Genomic DNA, 12,019 nt, shown 5'->3' on the forward strand with positions numbered 1-12,019 from the left:
ACATTGAGTAATTATGCAAACAAAGGAAAAAGGTGTTTTACCTGTGAACAGTTGTTTGCTGTTGATCATAGTGGTGTAATGCTGTTGTTGGATTCTTTTCTTTAGTTACTTACCAAATGGTACTATTTATAAGTAGACTGATTTTTGAACAGCCAGTTACATGTATAAAAGTGTGAATATCAGTAAAAAATGTCAGTCAGATTGATTTTTGGTCTACCTCTGATAACTATTTCAGACTCAAAATTGTGATTGTATTGTTGTAAGTTTTGGTAAAAGTTTGTTGTTGCTCAGGATGTACTCAGTAGAAGTTTGTCGCTCTGTTGATATGGCAGAGCGCAGGATTCCATCTTGAGGGACTCAAGTTTTGATAAATGAAATTCCACCACCAACGGTGCTGTTTAATCAGAGAAGCGGCAATCTCGCTCTCATTCCCTCAGCCTGCAATGTCACCTGCTCCCCCTGCCTGGTCCAGCCAGAGCCCCTAACCTCCACACGCTGCGCAGAGCCCATCCGTCTCTCTCCCCTTTCAGCCTCGCCACATTCACAGCTGCCAGTGCTCTGATGAAGGCACACCTGTCCTCGGCCACCCCGGTCCCCTGCACGCCACCCACTTACCCCCTCCTTCGGCTGATCAGCGAAGCCGTTAGCTCTCCCCGGACAGCCATATTCAAACATCCCACAGCAATTAATAGACAGACTCTCCTCATTGGGCTTATGGGTAATTTCTATAAGCCGGGGTTCAAGTGGTGCTGAGGGCCAGACAGTTGACAGGAACCCTTGACATTGACTCGCGAGGGGAGAGGGAAGATACTCCATAAAACCTACGGCAGAGATGATTGCAGGGGACGGGGTGCTCCTGCCACTTTAATGGAGCGTTAGCCCATGAGCACGCAGCGCTGCCTTTAACAAGATTGGTGTATTGATTAAAATGCTGATTTAACAGGCCGCGCCGGCCTGTCTCTGGAAAGCCGGGGATGATGTGCCAGCTGCTGTCTGGGTTCGCTGGGCGTCCTCCGAGGGCCTCGCCATCTATCATCTCAATATGGCGATGTGAGGCAGTTTGTGTTGTGTTAATTTCCTCCAATAAATCAGTAATTATTGCAATCCTGTCCCTGCTGTTTACCCTGCAGCTGTTTTTCCATTTGTCGAGAGAACGGGTGTTCTCCGAGGACCGCACGCGCTTCTACGGCGCCGAGATCGTTTCCGCCCTCGACTACCTGCACTCTGCCAAGATTGTGTACCGGGATCTCAAGGTAAACAGAAAAAGGGGAAAGAATTCATATATTTAGAGAGAAGGTTTTGTTCAGTCGTGATGCCTTTATCTGAATGTATGTCAGGGGACGCTGAAAATGTAATTAAAAGCTCTAGAGTTTGGGGCTTTTTTCTTTGGTTTTTGAAAACATCAAACTCTGGCGGCTGTGGATGATGACACATCTTTTTTGCTTGCAGCCTTGGACCAAGCCAGTTGTGTAAGTGCCAAGAAACTTGGACAAACAGCTTAGCCATTAAAATTGAAAGGTTAAATTAATGTGGCTTGAAGTTTCTTTCCACTCCCTGGGAAGAAATAGATTTTTGTAGTTGTCAACTTTTTTTAGCCATCATTAACATCATGAATTGAGAAAACACTTTAAAAAAGTTATTTCACCCATGCATTCAATACATGTAGAAGCCACACGTGTTCATTGTATTATGAAAATGCTTTGATGAAACAGAAAATAAACTTAATGACCATTACATATTAATTCAGGGAAATAAATCCAATCAATTCAAAGCGTTTGAAGCAGATTTGAAAAGAACTTTAAAGTTTTGTCTTAACTATGGTAGTCTACAAATTTACACTCTTTTTTTTTTTTTGCCCAGCTGGAGAACTTAATGCTTGATAAAGATGGTCACATCAAAATTACAGACTTTGGCCTCTGCAAGGAAGGAATCACCGATGCTGCTACCATGAAGACCTTCTGTGGGACGCCAGAGTATCTGGCACCAGAGGTAAGGAAACCCCTGATGATTAACATAACCTGCAACTACCCAAAAAACTGTCAGTATTAATCAATGGAGCATATGCAGTAGACCATAAACATGCTCAACAATTTTTAAATGACAAATTTATGATTTCAAATAATATTACAAAAGTCGAGTATGGCTAGAATGATTGAATGATCCTATTTAAACATTAGCCTTAGCTGTCATGACATGGAGTGCCTTGTTGAATAAAATAATACTTAAAACTTACAAGTTTAACCTTTTGATTTCTATGTAATTTAGAGTAAAATGAAGAACAAACACTACTCTCAAAGCATCAATAAAAATCAAGCATCTTAACCTCCTAACTATATAATATAATATTATGGAGCCTTTTACTGGAGACTCTTCAATTGGGCACGCATGCACTGAATACCTCTGAAGTAAAGTAACCCTGGAACATTACCTGCTCTGGAGCAGTTTATGTTCAGAAAATAAGTTGCTATGGCTACTTACATAGCCTCAAAGTTACCTCAGGTTTTGGAACCGAAAGTTGAAGTTATCCGCTTACTTTGGGTAAACTTACCAAAGTCGCATAACCTGCTTTCTGGAATACCCTGATAGGAGAGAGGGATAGCTGTAGGTCAGAGAAATGGGCATGCCGAAAGGTAGGGGCGTGCCAAAAGGTTTCTTATTGGTGAAAGGAGCTTCTTGTTGACAACTGCGTTGACCAATCTGCGTTAACAATACTTATTCCTTTAGACTGGAAGAAGATGGCAGTAAGACATGCTGTGATGCTGTATATATCATAGATATGTATATTACAATTAGGGCTGTCAATTTTACGCAGTACTTTGGTGCGATTAATTGTGGAAAAAATAACGTTAAATTGATTAACGCATTTAACGCACCCTGACCTGTACGTTATCTTACATTGCATGCAGTTGCTTAGTGATGAACTTGATGCAGGGCAGCAACTGACTTTGTGATGAAGTCTATTAGAATCCAGTTAAATGCCCCTTAAAATTCAAGATATTAGGGCAAAAAATGTTGTCTTATATTTATATCATATGATATAGTTTAGCAGTATCACACAAGCAAGAGTGCTGTTTTTTTCCAAAATATCTGCACAATTGCAAATGTGATATTGATTTTATACAACAGTTAAATAAACAAGAAGTTAATATTGTTAGACACAATATTGTCTGTTTTTGCCTTATTTCACCAATGAAAATAGTTCCAACAAAGCCACAGCAGAAGTGTTGTGCCTCTCCGAGCAACACACAGCAGTTTCATTACTGAATGAATCCATGTTTTGTTAATGAATCCAGTGAGTCAATGATTTAGTGACCCATTCATAAAAATAGTCTCATTGCTTCATTTCTGAATGAATTAGCCCTTTAAATGAATCGGTTGAATGAATGACTGAATGACTCATTCATTGAGACAGTGACTTGCTGTCACCTACTGGTGGTTTTAGTTTCATATTTAGAGTATAATTTCCTTTTTTTTTAATCATTTCATATTTCAGTATTCATTTAAAAACAAAAAAAAAAAAAAAACATTAATACCCATTTAAAACTCATTAATCTCATTTAGCATTAGCATTATTTATGCAATTCTAACTGCATTCATGGTACTGCTCTGAGCTAAATTATCTGTGTAAATATACCTAAATGCCACTTCAGATGCTGTTTCTGAAAAATAAATGTTACATTAAAAATTTTAATCAATTAAGCACTAATTACAATAGCTTGTTAAAATACAATCATAATTTATTTTGTTTGCGTTATCTTGCAGCTTTAGTCATTATTTTATTGTTGTTGATGACAGACATGTTACAGTGAGTCAGAAACACAGACTGAATAAATGTTTTTTTTTCTTTCTTTTTATTATTATTTTTTTTACTTATTTTTATTTATTTATTTATTTTTCTGGAAAAATGACATGAACATAAGCCCTTGACAACTAATTGAATGTTTTATTGGATAGAATTGTGTGTGTTTGCTAAATTGCTTTATGCCACTTGATAGAAGGTCACTAAACAGTACTCGTATACAAACAGCAATCTACATTTCTGTAATTCTTGTTTTATAATGTTTTATGATCAGCCATACCTATTTGTCCTTATCAGGCAAAACATTGATGTTTGTTTAAATGCACTTTTAGTGAAAGTCCATAAGAATATACAATTGTAAATCATAACTGTATTACAAGTAAAACATTAGCCTAGAAAGAACTAAAAAATGAATTTTGACCTTAAGAACAGCTAGTGCGACTCTAACAGTTAATTTAAGAGACATTTGGATCCTTCAAATAATAATTGTAATTTGTTTTTGATTATTTGATTATCATGATTATTTTGATTACTGATACGCTATAAGACCAAAACAAACTTGCGGTGGTGATGACGTCAGTAACCCACGGCCATGCAGAATGAAGTTTTAAAGACACTTTAAAATTTAATATTTTTAATATCATAATCGCCATTTTTAGAGCAGGTTGTCTTAATTCAAATGAGATAACATGATGTGTAGAGCTTGAGAAAATTGGAAATTTTGTGAAATCAAATTGAAAGTTGGTGAAATCAAACACCAGGAAAACAAATTGGTGTTATGTCATATGTTATGAATTTTAGCTTTTAAATGTGCAAGGAGGGAAAGTATTGTTATTTATGATAACTATGGTAACAATTGTTCTTTAAAAGACTGAACTGATTATAAAGTGTATTACAAATAAATAAACGAATGAATCAATATATATATATATATATATATATATATACACTTTATGCACTGCATTTATTTGATCAAAATACAGTAAAACAGTAATATTTTGAAATACTATTACAATTAAAAACAGCTTTTCATTTTTTCAGCATTCTTTCATGAATAGAAAGTTCAAAAGAGCAACATTTTATATTCGAAAAATAAATATTTTGTAACATTATAAATGTCTTTCAATCAATTGAATAAAAGTTTTTTTGAAAAAAAATCTTATTGACCCCAAATTTTTGGAAGGTAATGCAAATAAATACAACATTAATAATACGATTTCACTCCATTACCATTATATGTGTAGGCTTCATTAAAAGTGTTATAAGTGTTAGATATTTTTATCAGTAATATAATGCACACCCTGTTAAATGAGAGCATAAGTCATGTCTCAAATAAAATAAATAGCAAAAATAAGTATCACTTTTATTTTCATTTGAACAGTAGTTTGCTGTTCAACCTTCTGTCCAACCAGAGGTGTGCATGGTGCCCAGATTGCAGTGGCTAAATCCATATTTATAGACAGGAGGGGGGAGCGGGCAGGGGGCGGCAGCGGGAGTGAAGGGGGATATAGATTCCACTCGAAAAAGTACGGAAGACAATTTGGCGCAACATTTTGTTTTGCTCAGCCTGGCCGCTGTGCCAGGAGATGATTTGAGTGTTGGTTATTTTTCACAAGAGTATGTGATTGCACAAAAAAGTACATGCTAAACAGAGGCAGATGGTGGCAGATGGGGAAGGTTGGAAGAAGGTGGCTGGGAAACCTGGAAATCTATACTGCCGTACTGGTGTAAAAATAACAGAGCACAGCCTGAGCCAAGTTCTGGAGATGCAAAGTAGAGGGGGATTAGAGAGAGAGAGAGAGAAAGAAGAAAGAGAGAGAGTGTGAAAGATATTTTAAGGGAAAAAATATTTTCTTTTAGGGTTACAGAAGTGAAATTGGAATAGTTTCGCTTAAATTTGGCCCTCACCAAATGTTTTAAGTGTTAATGAGAATGAATGAAGATACATTTACAGAAATACTTCTCTAATAACAGTTCGTTTTCACAAGCTGTATGTCATCTGTCATTGAGTTCTCATCTGTCACATCTTTAGCGTTTAGTAATTACAGCGTTTCTGCAGCATGTTTGCAACCAATGAAACATTATCGCCGGTTTCCAGGTGTGATTCAGAGCACATTAGTTTTATCTAAATGAGCCTACAGGACGTGTGTTTGTCAGCATGCAGTTGTGGTTGGCGTTCGTCATCTTGAAGGATGTGTACAGGTGCTTAGCAGCAGGTAAGCGTGCATACCGTGATCCGTGCGTGTTTACAGTATGTGTGCATACATTTGTATGCACTTTGCATACCCCTATCTGTGTGCTTGTGCGCAAGCGTCCTCGTGTAGCCCGGCCAAAGTGGGATAAGCTCATGGAGGCTGTCTGTTCCACTGCCCTGCTGGGGAACTGGGCTGGTGGAGCCACAGGCTCTCTGTCCCATCCCTCCCCGGCCAGCCTTGCCAAGGGCCCAGTCCTGGGAGCAGCAGCCCTGCCACATGGCTGTCCGAGCAGGGGCCTGTTCCTCCCCTGCGGCCGCTCCTCCTCGCCTGTGGCTCTGGAACAGGGAGACCCCAACTGGCTCTGTGTGCATTAATCGCATCCCCGCCTGCAGCCGAGCTGCTCACGTACACTCCCAGGACAAACAGCACAATCCGGCCATACGTGCCGCGCACACACATGAACAGTGTCCTCGTGTTTCTGTGCATGCTTACGCTCCTGTTTGCTTCCAGAACACACAGTCCTGTCCTGTCTTTGCATAGACATGCACAAATACACTCATTCTGTCTGTGTAATTCAAACACACTTTAACTCACACTCACAATTAAAGCAATAACTTTGATGAAAAGCACCCTTAACTGGGAAAACATCACTTGAACTTTACTGTATGTAGCAGCTGCAACAGAGTTATAATGAAAGATGCCCATGTTCAGTAAATAATTCAATTAATTATGAATAATAATTGCATGAAATAATTATTCCACCATGTAAGATAGTTGAATCAAATCACACAATGCACAATGTGCTTTTCAGCACATTTGATGTGACATTTATTTATTCCACCAAGTAACATGCAGTACACTACTGTTCAAAAGTTTGTGGTCGGTAAAATTAGTCTCTTATGCTCACCAAGGTTGTAGTTATTTGATCAAAACTACTGTAAAAAACTATTTAAAACAACTTTTCTATTTCAATATATTTTAAAATGTCATTTATTCCTGTGATGCAAAGCTGAATTTTCAGCATCATTACTCCAGTCTTCAGTGTCACATGATCCTTCAGAAATCATTCTAATATGCTGATTTGAAAGCAGTTGTGCTACTTAATATTTTTGTTGAAACAATGATGCATTTTTTTCAGGTTTCTTTGATGAATAGAAATTTAAAAAAAAAAAGCATTTATTTGAAATAGAAATCTTTTGTAACATTATAAATGTCTTTACCATCACTTTTTATACATTTATTTAATCTTTTCTGACTAAAAGTATTTAATAATTACTGATCCCAAACTTTTGAACAGTAGTATGTGTGTAGTTTAAAACACACAATGTGCAATGTACCGTTCACGACATTTGCTCTGACATTTATTTGTGGCGTATTCATATACACCCATCTCACTGTATGGAGGTTGTTAGCGCTGCTTTCACACATGGACGTTTATATTGTGCTCCCTAATCAGATAGAGTAATGAATGCTGCTGTTGACTCATGCAGGTCTGCCTGTTTTTAAAGATCAGAAAGGAGACATCATTATAACACCACTCTGAGCATATGTTTAACTGGCTCAGTGCCAGCCAGCCTTGTCATTAGTCAGATGTATTAATCACGACTCTCCGCTCTGAAGAGCTCCTCTCCATCGCACGCTAACTCCAGCCGCCTTGTTTTTGCCACCTAGACTTTAAGAGCTACCGGTAAGGTGTGTATGAGCATCCTCGGTAATTGGGGCCCGGGATGCTTGCCCAAAAGCACAGCTTTGATCCAACAATATCAGGCTTTTAGGACTGTGCTTCCAAGTTCCAACTCTATCCTGTGCTGAACCTTTGACCCGATCCGCTGGTGCAGAATGAACGTTCAGTCACTTTTATCAGTCTAGAGCTGATGGGCCAGAGAGACGGTGCTGGCTTGCGCTGATATGATTTTGGTGATGAGAAGCACTACAATAAGAGTGTGTGAAGTGCTGCCATTATCAGCTACTCATATTCATATATTAGCACTGTTGTTCATAACTGCCATTTATTTTGAAACTCTCAGCTGTAATGACTGTTATGGACATGAAATTGATTCAGTGTTACATGGACGGACGGACAGACAGATAGATATATAGAATGATGGACGGATGGATGGATGGATGAGTGGGTGGATGATGGATAGATGTATAGATGGATGTCTATATGGATGGATAGATGGACAGACAGACGGATAGATATAGAATGATTGATGGGTGGATGGATGGATGGATGGATGAATGGATGGATAGATACAGACGGATGGATGGATGGACAGATGGATAGATATATAGAATGATGGATGGATGGATGGATAGATGTATAGATAGATTGATACATCGATAAATGGATGGATAGACAGACGGATAGATATATAGAATGTTTGACGGATGGATGGATGGATGGATGGGTCGATGGATGGATAGATGGGTGGGCAGATGATGGATAGATGTATAAACATATATAGATAGATACAGACGGATGGATGGACGGATAGATGGATGGATAGGTCGATTGATGGATGGATGGATCGATGGATGGATAGATGGGTTGATGGAAGGATGGATAGGTCGATGGATGGATGGATAGATGGGTTGATGGATGGATGGATGGATGGATAGATGGATAGATATATAGAATGATGGATGGATGGATAGATGTATAGATAGATTGATACATCGATAAATGGATGGATGGACAGACAGACGGATAGATGTATAGAATGTTTGACGGATGGATGGATGGATGGATGGGTCGATGGATGGATAGATGGGTGGGCAGATGATGGATAGATGTATAAACATATATAGATAGATAGATACAGACGGATGGATGGATAGGTCGATTCATGGATGGATGGATCGATGGATGGATAGATGGGTTGATGGAAGGATGGATAGGTCGATGGATGGATGGATGGATGAATGGATGGGTTGATGGATGGATGGAAGGATGGATAGGTTGATGGATGGATGGATAGATGGGTTGATGGATGGATGGATGGATGGATGGATAGGTCGATGGATGAATGGATGGGTTGATGGATGGATGGATAGGTCGATGGATGAATGGATGGGTCGATGGATGGATAGATATTATAAGTGGGTGGGTGGATGATGGATGGATTGATGGATTTTAGAATGGATTACCTGTGTTAAATTTATTGAAATAGCAAATTCCTCTTTCTGTCATTGAAATTCCAGTTCAACTTCTGCGGGGTGTGGCCAATTCAATTCAAATTCACACTCATGAATTAAAAGAGAGACAGTTCTGAATCTTCCACATCCCTGCTCCATATTTTTGAGAGTTTTTTTGAGTGTTTATGCACGATTAAACGTTAAACAGGTTAACACTTTAACATATTTAACATTCGATAATGAGGTTTTCTTTCTGTACAAAGAGTCCTGATACATTTTGGGGTCTACCATTGATATTTTGAGGGTCGATCTTGAATGCTTTCATGCCGGGATGTTTGAGTATGTGTATTTGTCCTCAGGTGCTGGAGGACAATGATTACGGCCGTGCGGTGGACTGGTGGGGTCTTGGTGTGGTCATGTATGAGATGATGTGTGGCCGACTGCCTTTCTACAATCAGGACCACGAGAAGCTCTTTGAGCTCATTCTAATGGAGGACATCAAGTTCCCCAGGACGCTTTCTGCTGATGCCAAGTCTCTTCTGTCAGGTCTGCTCATCAAAGATCCCAATAAGAGGTACAAACCGCACACCTGGTCGAACCCAGAAACATTCATCACAATACAGATCAGATTGATTTGTTTATATTTCACTTATTTAGACAGAAACTGGTGTAAAATCATTAGTTGTCTTCTGGCTAAATGCATGTCTCGTCCTTTCATTTTTCCTGTCAGACTTGGTGGAGGTCCGGATGATGCTAAGGAAATTATGCGACATAGTTTCTTTGCTGGAATTGACTGGCAGGATGTCTATGATAAAAAGGTAACTTAGAATTTATGCTGTCCTGCTTTCTCCAATACACATAAAGGTGCACTCAGTATTTTCATGTTGTGCTGGATATTGAAGTCGACCTCTGCATCACAGTAAAAAAAAAAAAAAAAAAAAAAAAAAAAAATTCTTGTAATTGCGACTTTTTTGTAATTGTGACGTTATCTCATAATTGGGTTTTTTTATGTCATAATTTGATTTTCATTCTTATTTTACGTTATTTCAATTAAATAGTTCATTAAAAGTGTACACAACAGAATACTTTTAAAAGTACATGTTAAAACAGAGGTTGTGTGCCACTCAATGTTATAATAGGTCACTGTCACTTAAACTGCCTTCTCAAATAACACAATGGTTGGCAGAGGAGGTGCGGTTCAGAGGCGTTAGATTGAGCCCTCCAGCTCGCCACACTATATGCAGTGTCAGATCTGCACAAACAGGTGCTCCGTGTTTTTTTTCATCCCCCTTTCCTCCTTCCTCAGCTGATACCTCCCTTCAAGCCTCAGGTGTCGTCAGAGACAGATACCAGATATTTCGATGAAGAGTTCACAGCTCAGACGATTACAATAACCCCTCCTGAAAAATGTGAGTTTGTCTGTTGTTTGTTGTTTATCTCTGCATACATTGACAATTCTGTAATGATACAAACGTGCATTCAGAAAACATACTGCCTTCATGTAGTATTGTGCTGAATTAATTATCTTAGTGGTGAGAGGTGTGCTGTGTACTGGAAAATTGTTTTTTTGGCACAAATCAAGATCACCTGAAAACTACGGATGTTACTTTTTGTTTGCACATAATATTGTTTAAGAAGATTTGTGAAGAAGTTATCTGGTTGTTCAATACATTTCATCTGATCTCAATCTCAAACACACAGACCCAGACAGAATCTGGAGAATATTTGATTTAAAGATCTCAAACAAAGCTTCTGCATACAATTAGTTGAAAGCATTTTCAAATTAGCCAAGATATTTTTTTGATTTATAGCATTTTAGTAATGACATATTTTAGGAAGTTGAGATTTCTGTATTCGATTTGGATATTAATACTTTTATTCAGCAAGGATGCATCAAATTGGTCAAAAGTGACAGTAAAGACATGTACAATGTTACAAAAGATATCTACTTCAAATACAGTAAATGCTGTTCTTTTGAACTTTTTATTCATCAAATAATCCTGAATAAAATGTATCAGTTTCCACAAACATATTACATTACAAAAACGTTAAAAACATTTTACCAACCCCAAACTTATGAACTGTAGTGTATAATTGACCTTTTGTCTGTTAATACATAAACTTGTGTTGAAATTGTTTTCAAAAAGTTTTTCAAAATCATATAAAACCAATATAAATGCTAAGCATTTATTACATATGTTTTGAAGTTAAAACTTCAAAACATATGGACACCCGTATGATTAGTATGATTGTTTTGGGTCAGTCCCTGCCTAGAAGAACAGCAATAGTTTTAAAGCTGCAATCCGTAACTTTTGGCGCTCTAGCGGTTAGTAAACAGAACTGCATGCGTCTTGCGGAAGAACATTGTTGCCGGAGCTACTTCTCTCCGTTTATGTCTATGACGACTCACGCAGTTACTGTGCTCCTCCGCAGTGGTTCGTACCAGACTGGTCTAAAATAGTCCGAATATAAACACTTATTATAAGTGTACCATAATGATCCAGAGTAAGACAAAAACACGGTTTGGAAAATGGGTTCATGATGTACATTCTTATTATATAATTATTATATAAGTCCACTGAAATCTCTCTTGATCAGAAGAGCAGCCAACACATTTTTTTTTTGTTTTTTTTTGTATTATTTTAACTGACTAGAGGTCATTACTGTAGAGGTAAATTACTTTTTCCATCGGCGACCTTGACTGTATAAACATTTATTAAATGATATGCTAATCAAAAACGATTTGAGCCGTTTTTGTGCTTTTGCTGCAAATGTTGGTTACAGTACTTCCCATCAACTCTTCTGAATGCTAAATTAAAAAGGTCTAGAGAGTGTGAGGTGAAACTAAGGCAGTAATATTTTCAGCATCAAAGCCAAAGCTTATAAA

General features: G+C 37.9%; 1 protein-coding gene across 7 annotated transcripts in view; it reads left to right on the forward strand.

The window, feature by feature from the left end:
* Nucleotides 1-12,019, forward strand: part of akt3a (v-akt murine thymoma viral oncogene homolog 3a) — a 99,363-nt gene that overhangs the window by 81,497 nt on the left and 5,847 nt on the right. For all 7 annotated transcript variants that reach the window (XM_051917906.1, XM_051917904.1, XM_051917903.1 and 4 more), the window contains 5 exons: nucleotides 1,131-1,253; nucleotides 1,861-1,989; nucleotides 9,492-9,706; nucleotides 9,863-9,950; nucleotides 10,439-10,541. In XM_051917906.1, coding sequence (XP_051773866.1) covers nucleotides 1,131-1,253; nucleotides 1,861-1,989; nucleotides 9,492-9,706; nucleotides 9,863-9,950; nucleotides 10,439-10,541 — 658 coding nt within the window. The remainder of the gene's footprint in view (nucleotides 1-1,130; nucleotides 1,254-1,860; nucleotides 1,990-9,491; nucleotides 9,707-9,862; nucleotides 9,951-10,438; nucleotides 10,542-12,019) is intronic.

This window comes from Ctenopharyngodon idella, chromosome 13 (genome assembly GCF_019924925.1).
Source record: "Ctenopharyngodon idella isolate HZGC_01 chromosome 13, HZGC01, whole genome shotgun sequence".
Taxonomy (NCBI): Eukaryota; Metazoa; Chordata; class Actinopteri; order Cypriniformes; family Xenocyprididae; genus Ctenopharyngodon; species Ctenopharyngodon idella.